The sequence below is a fragment of the Cygnus olor genome, chromosome 13, assembly GCF_009769625.2.
Source record: "Cygnus olor isolate bCygOlo1 chromosome 13, bCygOlo1.pri.v2, whole genome shotgun sequence".
Taxonomy (NCBI): domain Eukaryota; kingdom Metazoa; phylum Chordata; class Aves; order Anseriformes; family Anatidae; genus Cygnus; species Cygnus olor.
Window position 1 is genome coordinate 50,893 of NC_049181.1, and position 23,918 is coordinate 74,810.

Genomic DNA, 23,918 nt, shown 5'->3' on the forward strand with positions numbered 1-23,918 from the left:
CACTTGCAGCTTAAAGAGTTATCTAAGCACTTATAAGAAAATGTAAATTTGGTCCTGTAAAAATTAGTTTAAGTGGATTATTGTATGTATATGTGCATCACAAAAAGGGCATGTATGAGTGAGAGTCGTTACATTTGTCACTATTTGGAGTAATTTTGAGACTGCTAATGGTCATCAGTCAAGCTAGCCACCTTTGCCACCTGTTTTCCTTGGTTACCTAAGAACCACCCAGTTATAGCTGAAAATCTTACTGTTCATGTTCATCCAAGGAAATCTTCGTTCTGACTGATCTCTGCATGATATGAGAACTAGGACTATATTTTTACAAGATGCTATTTTTTTTTCTTCTTAACCTTTATTTTCATTTCACGGTTGATGATTGGAGTAATTCCCTCTTAACCACTTTACAAGGTCACAAGTGAATTGAATAGGATATGAAAGACTTTTTCCTCAAACCAAACAAAGCACACAATCATAAAATTTTAATCTAAGATACTTGCCTATAATTGCTCATTAGTAAACACAGATTTTCTTTAATACCTCCTACCTTTCAGGTCTAAAATCACAACTAGAATGTCTGTAGGTAGATAAGTGTTTTGAGACTTTAGGTGGTGTCACTGGAAATGTTGGTTGAAGCTCATTGTATTCTGGGTAAATATCTCCCATCTCTACCAGCGTGTAAATTTACCACAGCTAAGTGAAATGTATAACTGAAGAGCGTAAATTAGAGTGCAGTCTTGTAGATTTTTACTGTTTGGCCTGTTTACGGTTATTAAAAATTACCGTGTAAACATTCCATAGACAAATACTCTGTTTCACCTTGAAACAATTTAAAGCCAATAAGGATCTGTCTTGGAAATGCTTTGACATTTTAGTGGGTTTGATCATCAATTTTATCACTCTTCTAAAATTGTTTTTCTCTGAAATTTTCTCATAAGCAACAGTAAAACACCATTTAGTGTAGAGAAATAGCCAAAGAGGAAAGCCTTTTGAGACAAGTGGTATATTAGGGGGCTATGACTTTCAGCATCTTATTACCTAAAAGTGAAAGGATATGAAACTAAGGATGAATAATCTTTGATTTACGTGCACGCTGCTGGTTCTTTCATTTTCTTTGTGTCTTGTAATGCTTTGCAAACCTTCCTCGTTTTTCAGCAAAAAGTAGAAACCATTTTTTCATTTAAAATACCTTGTGTGCAAGATTTTTTTTATATAGATATATATCTATCTCAGCAAATTAAAATATTAACGCATGTCAGTATTTCCATTATTAGTCTCTTCATTTAAATGTCTATTGATTTTTGCTCTGTGGAACAATTTAAGATTCTGTTTTTAGGAAGAATATCAAATAAGTAATAAAATGAATAGTGTCAGAGGTTTTATTTTAGCCATGCTAGATGCACCTTTTCCCTCCCAATGGAGACTCCAGTAGTTGTTTTCATACCCTAGGTTTAGCAATGCTGTACAGCACAGTAACTCATTTGACGTACATTAGCAGAGTATTTTTCCTGTTGCTTTCTGTTTTGGTAGACTGCAGTAACTAAGTAAGAGCCACTTTGGTCTCTTGGGAAGATAGGAATGAGATTTTTAAAAAGCTTTTGAATACAAGTGTATTTGGTAATGTCTTGTATATAAATGATTCACATGCTTGTTTGAGTACTTTTTGGAGGAAAGCTTCGTTGTCTTTTAACGCTTGCCTGAATCCTGAAGGAGCGGAAGAGATGTGAGAGGAAATGAAAAAAGTGCGTGACAGAGATGTAAATTTATTCTTAGTCACATCGGTGAGGTGCATTATTAGAGGAGGACATCTTTGGCTAATCTGTGTTCCAGTGCCAAAGTCATGCTTATTTTGTGTCACAAAAATTATCATAGCAATCCTGGGAAAGAACTTTTAATGTGTCCACAGCTTACATTTACAGAATTCTTCAGAACACAAATGTAACAGGCAGGAGTATATTTGAAAACTGAGGTCAGTACTATGACTTCATTTGTGATTGGTGTTTAAATGCAGGATCATGTTCCTCATGCTTCTTCAGACTACACAGTTGCTGACAGAAGTCTCTACTATAGATGTAGCTTTAAAACAGTTTATGCTCTTTTGAGACTTGGGTACCTTTTCATTTTCTCTTTCACTCTTTCTTATTTTTGTCTGTAGCTACCTAAGGAGATTACTTTAACAGAAGCAAAATTTTTTAAAATGAGGAACTGGATTTAAAATAAATGACTTCATCATGACAATTAAATCATTATTTTTCATTACTCACACTGAATTCTGTTTTCTCAGTCTGCTGTTTTACAAAGGGAAGTGGGGCTTGTAACTGTCTGAAAGAAGGCGTCTTGTTAATTACTTTCGTCAGCTTGTCAATTTTGCTGGTCGAAGCTGAAATCCCTTTTATGCCTTTAGTGCTAATTTACAAATTCCTTTTATTACTCCATGTTTCTCCATTAGTTTTCTCCAGTTACCTGTATTTATCTATAGGTCTGAGATGACCATTTTCTCTAAAACATGTTCTGCTATTCTTTTTAAAAAATATTTGTCAAAGTCTCCATGACGTCAGTTCAGCCCTTCATAAGTCACCTTGATCTTCTACTTTGGCAGACCTCTCAACAGGATTCCTTGAACATTTTTTCTTCTGGTATAAGACAAGAATTATAAGCATGTATCCTGACTTTCTGACAAAATGTAGTATCCATCCTTGATTTTGGAATTTTCAGTGTAGTAGGTACAGTAAACAAAAAACGCAAGATGATTGTTGCGTAGAACGTTTTTGCATGTTTGTATTTACCTTTGCATGTCTAGCAGCCAGTTTACACTAAACTTAAGAAAGTTTGGCTTGTCACCTCTGATTGTAAAACCTTACTGAAAGAGACTGAAATGGCTTGTGGTAGAACTTACACGTACTGGAACTCCACACAGTTGGTGCTGAAGTGTACAGACTGTTTCTGCAGTAGAAGGCTGTAAAGACAGCTTTCTAGTGAAAGTCATGGGTCACCCTTTTCATTTTTTTTCTCTGTAAGTATTAATAAGATACTCCAGTAATTACAGCTGTAATTAATACTGTGGAAAGTAAATTTTTCATGTGTAGAGAGACAACAAAATTATATGCTTTATTATGATCAATCTTTATGTGGAAATCTGAATGACTAGGGACCTCTATTGACTTGTAAACAAAGTTATCATAGTAAAGTATTTTGCAGAATTCAACAAAAGCTAATTTTTGTCTTTTTATTTTTTAAAGGAACTTCATGTTGGCGTTGTTTATGCCAGAACATAGTAAGCAAGGCATAGCTCCAGACTTGTGTAAACTTTTATCTAGCCAACACGACGCAATTGAGTATGAATTCCAGGTTGCTCTGGAAATGAAAGAGAAGTTCTGAGCTCTCTGGCTGGAAGCTGAACGTGATGACGGCCTGGTCTATGGTAGGGAAGCTGAAAATGGAGAAGAGGCACTCCAGAGAAGACAGAAACGTGGAACAAGATGCTGGGGAATGCAGTGCTGAATCCGAGGAATGGACGAGCTCAGAAAGTGAACCTGAGCAACCATACTTCAGAAGAAGCTGTAGCAATATTCAGTGGAGAGAAAAGGAGGTTTCCACTAAACCACATCGGCCACTCTGTCGCTCCCCGTGTTTGGATCGCCCAAGTTTTTCACAGAGCAGTATCACACAAGACCTGAAGCTAGATGAATGCAAAACAAGTTTGGACAAGGAATATCAAGCTAAAATGGATTTTGCTTTAAAACTTGGTTATGCAGGAGATCAGATCCAGGCTGTACTGAATAAATTGGGAGCAGATGCGCTCATCAATGATGTTCTGGCCGAACTTGTGAGACTTGGCAACAAAAATGAATCAGAGGGACAGAACAGTGCCAGCAGTACCACTAGCACTCTGGTGCCAAGAGGCCCTTGTCCAAAGGAAATAGCAAGCCCTGAATTGTCACTTGAAGATGAAGTTTTGGATAACAGTGATAACTTGAGGCCAATCGTCATTGATGGAAGTAATGTGGCTATGAGGTGGGTCTACCTGTCACAACATTTGAAAAGAATAAATCACAAAAATATTTTTGAGCAGAATTGTTATTGATTGTAAAGTCATTTTAAGTTGTATTGTATATTTACACTGATAGGAAATCTTCCTTATGGAGTCTTTACTCCAGGCTTTTAAATATGTCACTCTTTTATATGCAATCCCTGTTCCCCCTACCCCCTCTTTAAACCAACTTCTCCCCTCAAATCTGTTGTTCTAGCAATTTAACTGTGCTGTGCTTTTGAGTGGATGGGTTTAATTCCTTTTTAAGTCCTTGAATGATGTTGAAAATTATTCCTCTTTATTACCCAGTGGTAACCGAATAGGAGAGGAAAACCCTGTTCTTTCAGAAATGACATGCAGTATATGCTGATGATATGCAGTGGACTTCAGGGAAGTTGAACTATTGCTGATCAAGCTTGCTCGGAATTCAGAGCAATTTAGCAGTGTCAGTACAGGGCTGTGCATGAGCTGAACATGCTGACTCACACAGCTATGGTGCTTGTAAATTCAGACACGTGTGCACACGTGCACATGGCTGTTTGGGTAAACACTAGCTCAGGAGAGTTCTGTCCCATGCCACTTAGGAGCATGTCTGTAGAACACACAGTTAGCTAGACAATGCTTTTGCTTTTCATCGAGGAAAGTATGATTTTCTATAAGGGAGTTGTTTAAACTGTCTGGTGATCAGTGGTATTAAGACTTTTGAGGTTCTTTTTTATGAAGATGTCCTATAGTATCAGCTTTTTGCTCTAAAAGAATTTGTGTTAAGATTCTTTTTCTATGTATTAAGAAAATTCAAATTTTTATAGGTGTATTGAGTTTTAATGGTGTAGTAGTTTTAAACTGAAAGAGTGTAGATGAAATACAAGGAAGAAATTCTTTACTTGGAGGGTATTGAAGCACTGGCACAGGCTGCCCAGAGAAGCTGTGGATGCCCCATCCCTGGAAGTGCTCAAGGCCAGGCTGGATGGGGCTTTGGGAAACCTGGTGTGGTGGGAGGTGTCCCTGCCCATGATAGGGGGGTGGTACTGGATGATCTTTAAGGTCCCTTCCAGCCCAAGCTGCTCTGTGATTCTGTGTCTCTCATTACATATGCGTTTGTCTTCCTGAGCAACTGTGGCATGTATTGAGGCCCTACTTCCTAAGAAGTGGCTGAACATCACTTGCTGATGCGAAGTAGAAAATATTTTTTTTTCCTTCTTTTGCTTCTGTGCGTCCTTTGCTTTTCTTTCATTAAACTTCTCCTATCAAACCTGCAAGGTTTTTATTTCCTCCATCTCATTTTCTCTGTCCTGCTAAGGAGGGGGAGTGAGAGAGCAGCTATGTAGTACTTAGCTGCCTATCAGTATTAAACTACAACACCATCCGAAAGATGTCTCTGTAAAGCAACATCACCAATATTGGTTTTCTTAACTTTCTGAAATTTATTATTTAGTATTTTTTTTCCATTTGTTTTATTTTTCAGTCTCTGTACTGCTTGAATTACTTCTGAATGTTGTGTGACAGCAGCTGGAGAAAAGTGTGTGCACATACTCTGATTGCATAGCTTAGAACTGATATTCTGTTTCTGAAACAAAATGCATATGCATCTGAAAATTTACAAGAATATTAAATTCTGTAAAATCTGAAATGTACAAAATCTAAAGAAAATTGTTTTAGTAACGTTGTTGCTTTTGTACAAATTATTAATTTAAGTTGCAAGGATTTGGAAAATGTTGGTGAACCATAGGCCTTAGTTATACCATTGGTATTAGACACCTGTCTGCCTTTAGTCTATTTCAGTGTTGCTTTGTATGACATTTTGAGCTCAAGAAGAGCACACATCCTGCTACACTCTGGTAATCTGTGATTTTTTTCCAATAATAATAATGAGATTATTGAAGTAAAATTTGAATGATCTATAGAATAATACTAAAGACAATTTCAATAAGATGCAAATCTCTTAATTATGCAACATTGCTGTACAGGCTGAGAATACCTGAAAAAGGTGATATACTTCTTATGTTTAAAAATATTGGAGTCATTGGTGATGTAAATGGCAGCCTTGCCTTGAAGGTAAATTATATGTTTTATCTGAAAGGTGTCTAGAAAGAACCATTTCCATTTTCAGTATAGAAATTTGCTTGCCCAGTTTTGGGGATGCTGCACAGAACTGACAGCTTAGAACAGGGTGGTACAGCAACTGGATGCCACTTCGCGTACAGCCAGTGCCAACTGCTTTAAGTAGTGGGAGGCATTCGTGGCATTGTATAGAGCCACAGAGCCTCCTTAATTACAGCCAACTGCTTGGACTACCCACATGCTGTGGGGCTGCTGTAGAGGAGTCGTCTCCTGTATTTTGCACTGCTGGCTAGGCCTCTGGTTATTTCTGGTGAGGGGTGTCATCACTGCACATGGCCCTTCCAGTGTTCTGGAAGCCTCCTGGACCAGGCCATGCAGCCACTTTTTAGGGGTGATTATGCTCCTCGGTACAGCATCACTGATGTGATCAAGTTAGCACCTTTTGCAATGAATGGAAAGATATGAAGAAATTAAGTAATTTTCTTTACAAATTAATACGGAAGCCTCTGTGAAAATAATGAATGGTGCCAAACTGGGCAGCTTCTCTGCAACCATAGTGGATGAAAAACTGCAGCTGTGTTGGGGAAGAAGAAAAAAATTGAAAGAATACCTTTTGAGAAGTATAGCCAGGAGCATAGCATTGGCTTACTAGTCTACCCTTTTCAAATGCAAATTCGGAAGTAGTTAATTTTGCTAACCAAACTAAAGTATAACAAAAAAGATTGTGGGGTGTTTTTTGTTGTTTTTTTTTTTTTTTTTTTGTAAAACTCATTTTTTATTTTTATATTTTTTTTCCTCAAGTGTTTTTTATCCACCAATTTTATGATGTAGTGACAATATATGCACTCTACTATTTGGGCAGAGAAAACAGGCTTGATTCTGAATATGAAATCCAGACATAATGCAATCTGTATGTCTTTCTTACCTATGTAGAATAAGTAGAATCATAAAATATCCTGGGTTAGAAGGAACTCACAAGGACCATCGAGTCCAAACCTTGGGTCCCCAAAAGGACCACCCAAAAATCAGACCATGTGCCTGAGAGTGTTGTCCAAGTGCTTTTTGAACTCTGTCAGGCTTGGTGCTGTGACCACTGCCCTGGGGAGCCCATTTCAGTGCCTGACCACCCTTGCTGCAGAACCTGTTCCTAACATCCAGCCTGACCCTCCCCTGTTCCCCTGTCTCCGCTCCATGACGTTCCCTCGGGTCCTGTCACTGTCCCCAGAGAGCAGAACTCAGCGCCTTCCCCTCCGCTCCCCTCTCCCCTCATGAGGGAGCTGCAGGCCGCCATGAGGCCTCCCCTCAGCCTGCTCTGGGCTGAATAAACCAAAGGACCTCCTCAACTGCTCCTCATGCGTCTTGCTCTCTAGAGCCTTCCCTGCCTTTGTTGCGCTCCTTTGGACAATCTCTATTAGTTTTGTGTCCTTTATATTGTGGTGCCCAAACCTGCACACGGTACTTGAGGTGACACTGCACCAGCACAGAGTAGGGCAGGACAATCGCTTCCTTCGACTGGCTAGCAGTGCTCTACTTGATGCACCCCAGGATGGGGTTGGCCCTCCTGGGGGGCCAAATACTAAGGATGTTATTCTTAATATACGTACTCATGTATTATTCAGGTGTTCCTGAACTATTTTCTGAGAGGATTTACAATGAACTGAAGAATCAGGTTTTATGCTTAGCAAATCAAGACAGGAGCACCTATAAGGTAGACTGAATGAGATTCGTACATAAAATTTTAACTAGATTCTATCAAACCTCTAAATATACTTTGCAAAATGAAGTGATGTAAAGCTACTTTAACCCCCCCCCCCTTTTCTCATTTATGTGCAGTTTCAGAATCTCCAGTTTGTTTCAGAAAACAAATTGTTTATTTTGGTGGGGAGAGAGGAAGGAACTCCAACAACTTAAAATATTTCTGTCTAAGAGAGAGAAATAAACCAATATATAAAGTAATGAAAAAAGCAGGATGTTTATTAAACTTTTGTAAACTTTTTTCTTTTTTTAATCTAGATGTTTAAAAGCAACTATATTACCCATGACAGCCAGCATCGTTAGTTAATTTCTTTTTTATTATAACTATCTTTTTATGGTGCTACTTAAGGTAAGCTTAATTTGTTGGGGGAGGTAATAATTTTTCATCAGATCATCTAATAAAATGAAAAAGCAGAAATTTCACCAGCAGAAAAAGCAGTCAAATTTCACCATTTCTAATGCCTAAGTATCAGTGTTGTAATCTGATGATTAAATAGCTCTGGACAACTGTCGTTTCCAGCTATACAAGCTGGTTTAATAAAAAGATTTACTTGTCTTTACAAACTCTGCTTCCTTTATATCCCTAGACCACAGCAGCTTTGAAAGGAAAAGAACAACAAAACCCAAAGTCAAATGTAACTTTTGTCTTTGCTGTTTCTAAGACTTCTGCATTTTTTTCAGCCATGGAAATAAGGAAGGATTTTCCTGTCGGGGAATCCAACTAGCTGTTGATTGGTTTCTGGAAAAAGGACATAAAGATATCACTGTGTTTGTACCTGCATGGAGAAAAGAACAGTCTCGACCTGATGCACCAATTACAGGTAATGGATCAAGATTTTCTTTGACCCCTTGGTTTAAATAAATAAATGTGTTGTAGTAAAACAGAACTGCATCATCTTTCTAATGGGTACTACATACTGGGTTGTGGACAACACTCAACTGGGTTGAGCCCCACCAACTCAATTGTTTGTCTGAAAATATGACAATTTCACTGGTGAAGAACACATACTAGGTATTTGCATCTGCAAAAAATGGTAGGTATTTATGGATCATGTCAATGCTGTTGAGTGAGGTATTCCTAATTTTTCCACTAGCAAACATTGTTTAGTATACAGGAAATGATTCTTAGTTGCTGGGCTAGTATAAAAACAAGCTGTATAAGGCCAGGGACTAATTTAATAGTGTTATCTTGAACACTGAAGAAGCAGAATGTGGTTTGACCTACAGACAGTACTTATATTTTACTCTAGGCTAACAAGAAAGTTATTTTAAGACAGTAACAACTGAGTTCTTGAGATGTACATTTTCTCACTCTTTCTGAACATAGTTGTTTACAGAGGAGCAGAGCAGTTACGAAGCTTAAATGTTGAATATTTATCTATTGCTTTGAAAGCTCAGAAATAAAGTGGCATTCTCCTTTTTTTTTTAATGATAATGAGGACCATACATGCACATAGTTACAAATACCACTTCAGAAAAGAGGAAGAGAAATTTCATATTTCAAAGGCTGCATTTCTTTAAAAAAAAAAAAAGGACTTTTAAAGAAGCTTCTCGACTAAACTTATTTTACAGATCAAGAAATCTTACGTAAATTGGAGAAAGAAAAAATTCTTGTTTTCACCCCATCTCGAAGAGTTCAAGGAAGAAGAGTAGTTTGCTATGATGACCGATTCATAGTAAAACTTGCTTTTGACTCAGATGGCATCATTGTATCAAATGACAACTATAGGGATCTTCAAAACGAAAAACCAGAGTGGAAGAAGTTCATAGAGGAGCGACTGCTAATGTATTCTTTTGTGAATGACAAGTATGTTTTTTTCTTCATAAGTTAGGCAAATTTGCCAATTCAGAATCCTTGTTAAAAGCTGAATTTCACATTTCATTTATTTTGCATTAGATTTATGCCTCCTGATGATCCTTTAGGACGCCATGGTCCAAGCCTTGAAAATTTCTTAAGGAAAAGGCCAGTTATTCCTGAACATAAAAAACAACCGTGTCCTTATGGTAAGTGCCTAAGTCAGGTTGATATGCTGTATTTGAACATAGATGAGGCAAGCAATTAATTAACATCATCTCGTTACTTAAAAAAAAAAAAACCAACTAATTTTTCTTGTTGCCATCCAAACACTGTATTTATTTTTATACCCGTCATGCCAATATTAATAAAGACAATATAGCAGAAAGTTAAGGCTAACCAGATATACCTTGTGTATATCACAGCTTTTTGCTATTTTTTTCTGTTTTTTATTCAAGGAAGGAGATTCATAACCATACAGACCGTGTTAGAGAGAGATGATTTGTTTTGTATAGAATTGATTATGGTGTCAGTATTGAAATCATGAGCAGTAGGAAGAAAAGTGATGTGGATATAGGTAATAGAGTTTGACTGCTTGTTTATATAATTACTCCTTACAGTTATAGTAAAGAAACATTACAATTAAGAAACAGTGAAAGAGAAATATAGTAGTATCACTTAACGTCTGGTTTATTTATCTTGCAAATACTTTTCTTACAGGTAAAAAGTGCACCTATGGGCACAAATGTAAATATTACCACCCAGAACGGGCAAACCAGCCTCAAAGGTCAGTAGCGGATGAGCTTCGGATAAGTGCCAAATTATCTGCTGTGAAAACTATGAGTGAGGGAGCCTTGGCCAAATGTGGCACAGGGCCATCCAGCTCCAAAGGAGAGAGCAGTTCTGAAGTGAAACGCATTGCCCCAAAACGCCAGTCAGATCCAAGCATTAGATCAGTAGCTGTGGAGCCTGAGGAAAAGTTAACAGTAGCCCGCAAGTCCGAGGCCAGCTCTGTCCCGTCTCTGGTTTCTGCATTAAGTGTACCAACGCTCCCTCCACCAAAAAGCCATGCAGCTGGTGCATTAAATACTCGTTCTGCAAGCAGTCCGGTGCCAGGTTCCTCACAGTTCACGCATCAGAAATCCTCACTGGAACACATGTCCAGTGTGCAATATCCTCCTATACTAGTCACCAATAGCCATGGCACCTCAGTTAGTTATACTGACCAGTATCCCAAATACGAATCGTTAGGGGACCATGGCTATTATTCCTTACTCAGTGATTTCTCCAACTTGAGCGTAAGTAGTATGCATAACACAGATTATTACGGGGCTGATACGGACCAGGGGATGTATTCTAGAAACTCAAGCCCCTGTCCTGACAATTGCTTAAGCCATACAAGTAATGATTCTTATTCCTCTTACAATGACTTGTATCTGGGTGTAGCAGATGCCAGTCCAGAAGACAATGTGAAGATCCACAGACTGCCATCGCAAAATCGTCTTCAGCCTTTTTCCCATGGTTACCATGAAGCCTTAAATAGAGTTCAGAGTTACGGAACTGAAGAGCCTAAACAATCCCTTCGCAAACAGTCAGTTTCCCACTTAGGCCTGCATGCCCAGCATCCAGTTGTTGGAGCACGGTCCAGTTGTCCAGGAGAATACCCTGTGCCTCAAAATATTCATCCATCAACTGCACAACCAAGCCGTGCCTTGGTCATGACAAGAATGGACAGTATTTCTGACTCACGGCTTTATGAAAGTAATCCTGCACGGCAGAGAAGACCACCTCTCTGTCGAGAACAGCATGCTAGTTGGGATCCGTTACCATGTGCATCAGACTCTTACACTTACCACTCGTATCCATTGAGTAACAACCTCATCCAGCCATGTTATGAACCTGTAATGGTAAGAAGCATGCCTGAGAAGATGGAGCAACTCTGGCGGAATCCATGGATTGGGGTATGTGGTGAGCCACGGGAACCACATATCATTCCAGAACATCAGTATCAAACATACAAGAACCTCTGCAATATCTTTCCACCAAGTATTGTCCTTTCTGTGATGGAAAAGAATCCCCACATGACAGATGCACAACAGCTGGCAGCTATGATTGTTGCCAAATTAAGAACAGGGCGTTAAATTACTATAGTCTCTTTTGGATAAATGAAACTATACAGCGCATAGGAACTGGAATTAAAATGAAGAAGGGAGTGGGCCAGTCTACTGTAAATATTTTCTAATAAGTTAGTATAAAGTCCTGTACACAGTAGCAATCATATATATATATATATATAGATATATAGATAAGGGCACTATATAAGAGTTGATTATATTGTAAATTTTAAGATTTTAAATATAGGGATTTTTTAATAGTATTTTACAGGAAATGCATACCTTGCTGCATGGATAGCTCATTAAGAACTACAATATCACGTTCAGTGTCTCAAAGCTTTTAATACAAAATTATTGTTAGCAATTATATTGCATGTATTAGTGTACACTTTCAATTTGATTATAAATACCTAACTGGCCTTTCAAAGCATGCTCTATACAGTCCCAGATGACTTTTAGGGTTTCAGCTTTGCCATTTGACACTGCCTATTGGTACATCAAATAGCGAAAAAATAAACTTTACAAAAATTACTCAATTTGTAGAAGGATAAACTGGTTGAATCTCTTTCAGCTTCTGAATGTCAGTATTGTTGGTACTTCTTAAATTTCAAAACTGTTCCCCAAGAGTTTATTGTCCAGTATGTTAGTTCAATCCAACGGAAGCCAAATACTTTATTAAATTAGGACCAAAACATTCAGGAGTATGAAGGCGCGAGCACCATTCAGTAAACTAAAAGATGTTTAACTGTAGCTTCCCTCTTCAGAATTGCCTGTCAACTGTGCAGTGAACAGCTGCTGTTCCAGATGATTAGAGAAGACAAAAGAAAATTGTCAGTTTTATGTAAATTGGATTACTCAGACTCAAGCAACAGGAACTGAATGTTAATGTGGAAGCTCATCAGTAACTAAGCCCTTCTGGAGGCAAGAATGGTATTTGGGTGAAACTAACATGCAAGATCTTGAGAAGGGAGTGTGAGAGGCTGGTTCTTGAAAAGAGATGCTACAGTTCGGGCTTGTAGCAAGGTTGGCCTCGTTTTGCTCTTCAGCTCCACGCAAAGGTGTGCATTTGCCTCATGATGGTTTCTAGAGTCCTGTTTCAACAGGTAAGATAATTTTGTGTGGCATTGTTTGCGCAACTGGTATTTTGCTCAGGGTGGGAACCTTTGTAGCTAAATGTCTCCAAAAGAGGCGTTTATTGTTTTTTAAGCTGCACTGACTGAACGCCCTTTTTTGAATCCATTGTATATTTCAACATTTTGAACCATTACTAACTCGATATATCTCGAGCTAGGACTTGTTGACTTCTACTGTAGTTTTTTTCATGAAAGTTGAGAAGGCCTGGTTTTATGGCCTTTTGTTTCTTCATGAGAAGGTGTGACACTGCCTAAATGTTTCTTACTGTGAAACACACGGAACGTGAGGCTGCAGTCAGGGTTGTTTCTGGTGTTTTGATAATGGCTTGCATGCTGCTTTCTAGTTCTCTGTTTGTCTGAGGAACAAAACATTATTTCCTCCATTTGCGTTACTGTATTAATGGTTGGTTTGATTCACGATATCTTGCAGGCTATTTATCATGTGCAAAATGTGTTCCTGTCAGGTCAAAAAAAAACAACCAAACCAACAGCAAAGAAAACAATTAACAGGTGCAATGACAATTAACATACGGATAATTGATAACTGTACCATTTCACACATGATAAATAATCTTCCATTGGAACAGGTAACATATATAATGACTATGTCATTACGTATTTAAATTGAATTAACTTGAAGGTGATTTTTGTATTTACACTTGATGTTTAAAAATAAGTAAGTTTTAATTAGTTGGTTAATGGGAAAAATAAGACTTTGGACACTTACAATAGTTGGAGAAAACAGAAAATTCTTGACCAATATTCAAATATGTTTCTCTTAAGAACCAGCATTTTCCATTTTTAATTTGCAATTAATTCTTATTCTCTTCTCTTGCATGGTATAAGCAGCTGAGAGCAGTGCCTCAAATAACCAGAAATGACCTTTTGTTTGTTGATACAAATTGTATCTCTTTTTCTTGATTGTATAAAAACTGTTTTAAAAAAAAAAAAAACACACCAAAAAAAAACCCACAACCCATAAACCTCTAGATTAACTTCAGTATTACATATTCACCACAATGTTTGTGACACTGTGTGTCACAGGGAAGTAGCCCATGAGTAATTATGAATCTTTTCTATTTAAAATGGGCACTTGTAGTTTATAGACAAACAAGGACAACTTTTCAGAACCAGTTTATTACGTGCACAGAAACTGTGTGTACACCTCAAAGCATTACATGGTTATCTTTAGTCTATTAAGCAGATACATTCTTGCACTAAACTTTATGTAAAAATCTTGCTGTTAGCTCATCTGCATGTGTTTAAAATGTAACAATATAATTGCTGTAGACACTGCTTTATTCTTAACAGATTCATTTATAAATTATTTAGGTTTAAAATGAAGTTTATTGTGCACTCATGTTTTCCATCTTGCATGGAATTAAATACTTGTATGTAGAAGAATGTTTGTTCCATTTTTCTCCAATTATAAAGATAAGCTATCTTAAGAGGGTTTGGTAGGTGTTTTTGATGCTTTCAGATGTGGAAGCCTGAGCAGAAGTTACTGTATGAAGTTGTGGGTGGTTTATGGAGAAACTCATTTTTGTAGGACTTGTCTAGTTATTTTAATTTTCACTAACTTTGGTCTTACTGATAAAAAGGAATTATCCTGAACAACAGGAATGCTATGCTACTGCAAACCCAGCATACCATTTCCCAAAGGCACTTCGAAGGCAAAATTGTCTTTTTCTAAGAAGGTATTTGCATCCATCCTTCATAGAGTTATAGACTGGGCAGTGTAGCCTTGTGGAAATAATTTGCAAATCTTGTGCTTGTTTAGTCCTCCTTAGAGGTAATGAAACTTTTATATGTGATGTAGTCTTTCCTAATCAACTAGTTTAAGTGATAATTTTGCCATCCACATCTGTTCTCAGATATGTTTACAAGCCAATTCATAACACTGACACATTAATTAACCTTCAGTGCATAAGCTTAGATTTCTTCTTACATGGAAGAGTTGATCTTATTAATACATGACCATAACTGTCTATATTGTAAATATAAGACTTTGTATAAATGCTCTTTTTGAGAGCATGGTATTTAAATGTTTTTAAAACTGTAAGAGAACAGTTCTAGAAACTGTGTTTTAATAAAATCCATAGAACTAACAAAATTCTAGATGAGAAACTGGAAAAAAAAAAGTAGAAAGGTGAAATCCTGGCCTATTGCAATCGGCAAGAGTTAAGCAGTAGACTTTAGCAGGGCCAGGGCGTACTTCGGGAGTTCTGAATTACTGATCTTTAATCTTTAGCTATATTACTTTCACATAATTTATCACTTAAGTTCACGATGTTAAATTCATGATTCAAAAATCAAATGCTTTATGAGATGTCAGCCTAAGTTATTTTATGTGTTTTTGTAAGAATTATATGTTAGTGATATATTCAGTTGTACATACAGTATATTTGACTAACATTAGTCCTGTTGTTGTCTTATTGAGCTACAGCAGTGGGCTTTATTCATCTGTAGAATTAAACATTATGGTTTAATTGTTGTAAAATTTTATAAATCTCTTTGGGTTGTTTTGGTTGACCCAAATATACTGTAAGTCTCAATGACAAAATGAGTGAAAAATGGGTGTTAAACCAGTATGTGGTATTTCTAAAACACTGTAGTAAGTGTGCAATGCTCTAGCTGCAGCTGCATGTATTTCATTCACTAGCATGAGTCTATTTATGTTCAGCTTTTTGTAAAAATGTTTAAAATTTTGAACACTTAAAAATAGTGGGCATATGGTTGCTTAGAACAAGCAGAAAAATTCTCCATAAAAAAGTAACAAAACACGAAAGCATCTATTTAGACAAGTCCTCCATACATAGTTTTAAAGCCAATTTGCCTCAGACTCTGAATTACGGCATTTTGGAATTCTTAATGATAAAGCCAGAAAATGCAAACAATAAATCCATCCAAGTAAGTCTGTTTAAAAAAATACTTGGTTGGTGGCATACATGTATACATGTGACTTATACCAAACTAGAATCGGGAACATTTCAGGGGATATATTTTGACTACAGTAATTTTAAAAAATTCTATTCTAAAAAAAAGAAGGGACAGACATAATTTCTGTGACACTTTGCTCCACAGAAATACTACTTTTTCTTGACTTGCCAAAGGTTTACCCAAAACACTACTACTATTGGACTCATATTAGTCAGATCGTGAGACTTGAATAGCCAAATCTCATTATTATTACTATGGTAAGTGTTCAGCTTTAATACCCTTCTTACGTACCCCATAGCAGTCTGTTTGACAGAGCCCTATTAATTGTATTTCTTGCAATATTTCAACTAGAAAAATACAAGTGCACTGTTACTTAAATTACTTACTCTCATGCCAGTGTTTGCTTAGTCTTTGAAGAGCCCTTATACAATATCTATGATTTTGGTCTTTGGTATTTATGTAAACATACTGAAATTATTGAGAGGAATCCAAAAGAAATACAGGCTGTTACCTGTACCTCCCTGCTCTGTGTAAAAGGTTTGCACAACTATTTAATATATATGAAATATGTTATACTTTATATATATATATATATATATAAAAACCTGCTTATTTAATAAAACTGAGAGCCACTGGTTTGTTTCTAGCTTTTTATTTTCAAACCTTATTAGGAGAGAGCCCTGAAGAACTGTTTTGCCCAAAACAACTGTAACAGTTTCTCTTTTTTTTAGATGATTTACAGGAAAAATACCCAGATTCTGAAATCATACATAATGCTTAGCTTTTCTGTCTACATTTAAATCTGTGTAGGAAAAGGACAAGAATAAGGGTCTCTGTTTTACTTCAAAAAGCAGAGGAGAGCCCTCTCCATACTATTTAGATCCCACTCTCTTGTCAATTTCTGTATTAAACAAATTTTCTTTGGCCATTTAAACACCTAATAATTTCCCTTACTGTGTGACAGGTGATACAATGTGCAACTGCTTTCACTCAAAAATGCTTTAAATTGTTTGGTGAAAAAATTAAAGGAAGTAGAAGGAAAATGATGTAAAATGATCTTTATCTGTATCTGGGTTTGCTTGAACATCTTACCATGTTTGTTCCCACAATGGCCAGCTAGCTGTAACCCTTTGTACTAGTGAAGTGAATTGGAGAGTGGCTGCCTTTAGGATTCACAAAACAAAATATTAAAGACTTGAAGAGCCAGGAATAAATTATCCTAATGTTTCCACTATTCCATCCAATTACTTACATTGAAAACAAATTCAAAAGGTGGCAAGGGACAAGAGGGATCACAGGCTGTGAATGTGGTAGTCCCAAGGCCCTAACGTCCTCCTTCAGCAATTCCTATTTCCTTGGTTTATCCTAGCAGTCTTCCATAGGAGCTGGAACTTTATCTCCAGTCCCTTCTGTAGCTTCCCTTTGGAGGTTTTTCGTTTGTTTGTTTGTTTGGTGTTAGTTTTTTTTTTGTTTGTTTGTTTTGTTTTTGTTTTTCACCAGACAATAAAAACCTGTCTGGAAAGATTAATTTACAGGGAGAAGGCAGTCTCAAGCAGTCCTGCCCAATGCAAAGGAAAAAATAAAGTACTTCAGGAATACAACAACACTGCCTTTCTTGTCCCTATTCAGAACACATTTCTAGTAAAGAAAATAATCAGCAGGCTGAAAAAGAAATTTTACTTAGAACCTTTATCAAAGGGGGGAAAAAGTGACATATGGCACAGTATTTGCCAGCATCATACTTCCCTTTTCATACTGTTGTTTGCATTGACTTCAGAAGTACCAAATACACTAACTGTTAACTTACTTGCTTTTTATGTCATTTGAACCAGTCAGCTTTAAATGTTAAAGATTATCTATGCATTTTATTATATGCTATTAATACTAATTTTGTCATTTAATTATTTAGGTTTTACACTATTGTTTCTTTATAGAAGTTGAAACAGTTACGTTTCTTTTCTCCAGCCATTCACAACTTCATTTTTTTCCATTGTTTTATGCCTGCTCCCCCACCTTTCCCATCAGTAACGCTGTTTAAAATTCATGCCATTACTACAGCTTCTCCTTAAGTCTTGATATACATATATATTATTAAAAAAAAAAAAAGCAGCTGGCAGTTTTGTTCTTTTCTACAATTATTCACAGCACTGGATTTAGCTATTTTGACTCTGCAATTAGATCAAACCCAGGACCTTTATTCTGTAATTCATTATGTGGGGGTGATGGCAGATAGAAAAGGCAGTAACTACAGCTGACAAAGAAACTATAATAGGACGTGACTTTACTGAGTAAACCTTTACCAAAGGGGAAAAAGGTCACGTGCAGCACAGTATTTGCCAGCACTGTACTTTCCTTTTTGAACTGTTATGCTTGCACTGACAGGTCTCAGAAGTACCAAACACAGTACACTTTAAGAAATTAAATACTCTACTTTGTACAGTAATAAAAGCACAAATCCTTTTCACTGAATATTTCCTAAATAAGCTTGAGGAACTACTGAGTAAAAGAAGTAACTTAAAATACTAAAAAGAGGAAGGGCTTACAGGAGAAATCCCCCATAACAGAAAAAGAAGTTTGCTTTCTTTTGCTTTGTGTAAAACCAGTACTGCTTGTTTTTAGAGAAAGAAATGTAGAACACATCTGCCATTCTAAATAATTGTTGGCTGTCTGGTAGAAGACTAACTGGAGTAGGACAGGATGACAAAAAATTAGAAAAGAAAAAATACATTATGGACACTTAGGTAAGCCTTTACTTGACAGCCAGCCCAAGGCATCCACGTATTTGCTGTTCTAAACTTGTAGTTCTGTCTTGTCCAATATACTGCTAAAGTTGTATGTCCCTTTTTGTGTCTCTTTAAATGGATTATTAGCATATAATGAGAACAGTAATGCCAAGGAACTAAAACGATGCCATTTCACGACATTGCACTGACATTTTCCTACTTCTGTTTATTTTTTTAAATACTGCCAGTTACTAGACTGACTCAGAGAAAGGCTCTTTTTACCCTTTAGCAGATATAATCCAACAGATTATTACCAAGAAGTCTTGAAATAAAAATGCTTAAACTCTTAATATGTTGACAGGTAATTGTAGAAGCTTCTAAGTTCCAAGAACCTTTAATACAAGTAAAGAAAGCTGAATTTAGAAAAATAGCTGTCCTTGCTCTCACCAACTTTCTAGCATGACAATCAAATCCATTTCTACAGTAATCATGCTAGCTTCCAGCAAGGGCCACAGTATTATTTATCAACCTCAGCAAAATCATGACCTCAAGAGTACCACTTGAAACAACTTACGAGAAGAAAAAAGCTGAAGATGTTTATGCACTGAAGTGCATTCAGCCATGCTGTAACTCACTTGATTCCTGGAGCTTCATGTGAAATCCTTGCTAGATTAAAACTGCAACACAGTCTTATCCTGGCAAAATAATTCCAACTCATACATGACAATATTAGTGTCACTGAAAGTGAAAGGGTTTAATAGTCTGGCCAATAAGGACAGACGGAAAAGGAGGAAGAAAAAAGGAGGAAAAGAAAGGTTTGCCTTCAGTTGGTGACATTTATTAACCACAAAAAAAATTTAAGCAATACTGAGGGATTCCAAAGTATACTAACTGTATTTCATAAACATCAACTAGAGCTAGAAGTTCATGACAGTGGTTAAGCAGACAATAGCTACTATACACGGAACTTATAACACTTTGATAAAATACTGATTTTACATGGTAAAAAGTACTAAGTCCTCATGAAAAAAAAATAATCCTGGAGTGGCTATTTCCATATCACCATTACTAGTTCCTCTATGTCACTTATCTTGTGCAATGCTGAAACCTGCAGAGCACTTTGCTGTCTTAGAAAAGCTGAAGGCCACTTTTTATTTTATGGAAGTCATTCTGGGTCCATAGCAATCCTCCTGTCACAGGAGTATTCAATTCTGCAGAGCTGCGAGAGGAAGAGAAAGAAACCACATAAGCACTGAGCTGATTTAGAAACTCACATCACAAAAGTAAATTTCTTAGCACGTTAAACTTTTAAGAAGTTTTACTTCCAAACCAAAATGTTATTTCTCATTTCTAGCTCTGATCATTTAACTGATGGAATGCCCTTAATTTTTAACCAGTTTGTTCATGAGAGGGAACAGTCTGAGGACCAAAGGTACCAAAACACAAACCAATGGAAAGATTACCAGCTGCTAACAATTGCAAGGGAGACATGACTCCATAAACGACCACACAACAATTCTTGTCTCATCTGTCCTTTGCAGCTAGCAATACAAGGTAATCACGTGAAACTTTAATGCAGCAAGAAGCCGACATAAAAACAATCTGTTACAAATGTTACAAAGCTTGTATGTCTGCACACAGAAACTAGCCCTTCCTATGGCTTGACACAGAAGTCACAGAATCTAGAGCATTTACAAAAAGTTTAAAGGAAGTTATTGTTTGGTGTCACTGACCGCATGCTAAGTCATTTCTAACTGCAGAAGTTGGCTCATACTCAAACAGGCGTAAAATACCTTTTCCTTGCAGAAGTTACCCAGTTAGGGCTGAGTCCCCCATGACTCACGACCACAGCACAGAAAGGAACAAATACTTTTTTTTTTTTCCAGTGTTCTCAGACATAAGGCACCCTTAAGCTCAAGGTTCAAAGAGCAGTTGAAGAACACGGGTAAACCATTCCCTGCCCAAAGCTTTACTATGTGAAGAAACGTAAAAAACTACTGTGTTGTTAGGTAGGTCAGACTAGGATTTAACATTTTTATTCAATTTTACGAGAATAGGAAGTTAAAAGCTATATTTTAAAAATAAGATGTTTATAAATGAGCCAGTTGAAACCTGCTATCTGACACTGTGAAGAAGAAAAAGGGAAAACCTGGTCGGCATCTGCATGTTTTTCATGTATGCTCAAGGAGAGTTCATGCAGTCCCAGCTACAACCTAGCATCCCCCAGGATATGAATATATTACCTGTCCACTTTAAGGTCTTTACCCTTCAGCACATTATTTCCCTCTTTCACCCACCTGCTTATGCATCTCATTCTTAGGACAAAAAATCCAGCCATTATCCACGACCATTGAATGATGAATACCATTTCTGAAATGTCAGTGAAAATCTCGATACAATCCCTAAAGCAATTGCAGGTCTGCAACTCTACTCTCAGGAAACTCTCTGTCATTGCCAACTGCTGCTTTGTCCCTGCTGTCACATAAAACTGACACTGGGAGTAAACAAAAGGCACATATGCTTACCACAAAAACAAAACATCTGCCTGAGGATGACAGCAGCTATTCAAAGCTTCTGAGGTTGCTGCAGCAAACCCTAAGGACAAACTTTGATAACAGCAAAGCACACACCAGAAAACCCACAAAAGAACACTATCTTTTGGGACCAGGGAGGAAAGATTTTCTACAAGATTTTCCAAAGCATCTAAGCATCGCAGGAACTTATGTCTCATGTTAAACCAGAACCATTTCTGTAAACAAGATTGAGATGTTTGAAAAGTTTTATTTATACAGCAGCTTAAAAGCTATATACTGAAAAACTCAATGCCTTTTCCAAATGATCGGTACTGGAATAACTGGAATATAGCAGAGGCTGCTGCTCAGAGCTCCTCAGGGACACACAATTTTTCCTTTAGTGTCGAAACACCTCCTAGACACTCCCTGCGCAGATGAAACACTGCCAGGGACCTTGTAAAAAAGTCAACACAGAAACATCACAGATATCACACCCAGCAGTAATGACCTGATGTTCTTTCTCTGGCTGTTGGAAACTACCCAGAATTCAGCCTGCTAACGAGATAATTCTTCCTCCTTTGTGATGTACACTGCTCATTACTCATGACTTCACTCGTCATTCCCAGGACAGAGACTCTGGGGACAGACACTGACATAATTTGCTGCCTTAAATGTACTGCTCCATTCTCATCTGCTGACCTGGTGAATTAGGGCTGCAGCAAAAGGTTGTGCTTCTACTACGTGACTTGTCCAAAGTCCTTTTTCCAAATTCTTCAGGAAACCCTTAATGCAGTTCATTACTTTGATTTGCCATAAGTCTGGGGAGCCAAAGAGAAAGTTAAAGATGGCCCTAGCTTTTACAAAGACTGTGTCCCATTGCCTATGTTGCAGATGCTTTTTTCCAAGCATCTTATAGATATTTCCAAAGTACACCATCACATTTTCAGTCTCTCATACCATACTGTGTGTATGATGACAACACTAAGCTTGTCAGAACAGCTCTCTGCAGACAGAGAAGTTGGAGAACACTACCAAGAATTAGTAAATATAAAACACCCCTTCTGCAACGTGCCACATATACCACCCATTTGAAGGGGAAGCTGAAAACTCATGTAGCTGCAAGGCAGTGAATGAAGTTTCCGAATAGAAGAATACATGAGAAGTAACGAAGAAACTCTGCTCCCCCTCTGCCTCTGGGCAAGTCAAGAAAACCTTCCAGATGATTTTGGCAAAAGGAGAAGCTACAATGGAAGAGAAATAAGAGGAATGAGCAAGTTAATGTTATAGAACTCCTGGTAAAACTTAAGATTAGTTCCAGGCCCAGCTACAGAAATAGATCAGTTTTTCCTCATCTTTCTGAGCTTTTTCCTTTCCTGCCAGGTTGTGATCTGAGTACCAGAAACTCTATGCTCCTTTTCACCTACACAGATGGATGGAGAAACACTTGCTATTTTTGGTCTGATATGTGCATTTTCATTTTCTACGTGGGTATTTTCTAATCATATAAGCTGTATGACAGTATACACTCACCGCTAGTTCAAAAAGCAGCCAAACAGGAGCTGCATACGAGGAGAAAAAGAAAACCACCTTCTTGGCTGAGTATAGAAAAAGCTTTTGCAATTGCTCCTCTCAGCATCTTGGGTGACAAGGAAAGCAATTATCGATGGCACAGGGGAAAGCAATGCCTGCTGGCTTATCTGAGTCTGTATAATGTAGCACTGAGATGTACATACCTAACTTATAACACTTTGGTTTGCAATCAATATACACTGGATTCTCACCATGACTAAATCATACTTCAAAAGGCAGTCCAGGCATCATCCCCCAAAGAAATCTAGTGCGACTGATAAGGGAAGGAAACATTAATTGATCTATCAGTTTGATCTAGACAGTTGCAGAATTTGATAAGCCAACATCAGAGACAGACTTCTTTTTTGTCAGAGCATTTGATGCTTTCGATACACTTGCTGAAATGGTTTACTGGCAGGTGTAGAAAGAAATCTCAACCACAGAGAAGAAAGGACATCATAATACTTGCTAATCATGTTAACTCTATCACTTAATGAAAATAAAAAAATATTTAAACATTTATTTTTTCCAGTGAATCTTAGCTTCACAGATCAAGAGATCTTCAATTCAGAAGTTAGTAAAGAAACGCCCATCCTTTAAAAATAAATAAAAGACATATCTGTTTCTTTTGCAGGCTATAAAGCTCCAAATACAGTTAGGTTAAAAGAAGTTGCACAAAGAAATGAAACCCACAACTTAAACATTCCCATGTTTGCTCTCCAAGTAGCCAGAACTAGGTGCTCCAGAAGACAGCATAAACTTGGTAAAAACAATAAAATATATGTATAACAAAATTGCTTTTTCCTAATCCCAGGTTCTTTGTGGTTATTGTATATGTCCTCAAATATACTACTGAAAAGCAGTACTAACCAAATTTCACAAGATCATGTTACTGTTCTTACAAATACCTCAAACTAGTTTTCTTTTTGGACAAAAATGGTTAAATGCAAAGGATTTTTCTCAGTTCTTAGTTTATTACTGAATCTACTTCAGCAGTTTATTACGATTACATTTTTTTTTTAATTGATAAAGCAGGAAGAGAAAAGACAATAGATCTTTTCAGAGAATCACAGAGGTTGGAAGGAATCTCTCAGGATTGTCTAGGCCAATCCCTCTGGTTGGGTCCTCTAGAACAGGTTGTGCAGGATCGCATCCAAGTGAGTTCTGAATGTCTCCAACCTCTCTAGGCAAATTACTTCAGCTTTAACTACCCTTACAATTCAGAGCGACCCTGCTCAAAAAATTTGATGGCAACTATGCCTAGCATGCCCTTTTTCTTAAGGAC

At 37.2% G+C, this 23,918-nt stretch overlaps 2 protein-coding genes across 7 annotated transcripts in view; one reads left to right on the forward strand and one right to left on the reverse strand.

The window, feature by feature from the left end:
- The window catches only part of ZC3H12B (zinc finger CCCH-type containing 12B), a 56,304-nt gene that overhangs the window by 17,397 nt on the left and 14,989 nt on the right, over positions 1 to 23,918 (forward strand). For 3 of the 6 annotated variants that reach the window (XM_040572814.1, XM_040572815.1, XM_040572816.1), the window contains 5 exons: positions 3,240 to 4,014; positions 8,528 to 8,667; positions 9,419 to 9,653; positions 9,744 to 9,850; positions 10,362 to 12,287. In XM_040572814.1, coding sequence (XP_040428748.1) covers positions 3,404 to 4,014; positions 8,528 to 8,667; positions 9,419 to 9,653; positions 9,744 to 9,850; positions 10,362 to 11,782 — 2,514 coding nt within the window. In that variant the 5' untranslated portion in view covers positions 3,240 to 3,403 and the 3' untranslated portion in view covers positions 11,783 to 12,287. Of the gene's footprint in view, positions 1 to 3,239; positions 4,015 to 8,527; positions 8,668 to 9,418; positions 9,654 to 9,743; positions 9,851 to 10,361; positions 13,827 to 23,267; positions 23,397 to 23,918 lie in introns of those variants that run through there. The other 3 variants (XR_005824136.1, XM_040572817.1, XM_040572813.1) reach the window with 3 other exon arrangements.
- Positions 19,368 to 23,918, reverse strand: part of LAS1L (LAS1 like ribosome biogenesis factor) — a 29,857-nt gene continuing 25,306 nt past the window's right edge. The window contains exon 13 of the mRNA XM_040572818.1: positions 19,368 to 19,770. Within this exon, the coding sequence (XP_040428752.1) occupies positions 19,680 to 19,770 (91 nt within the window). The 3' untranslated portion in view covers positions 19,368 to 19,679. The remainder of the gene's footprint in view (positions 19,771 to 23,918) is intronic.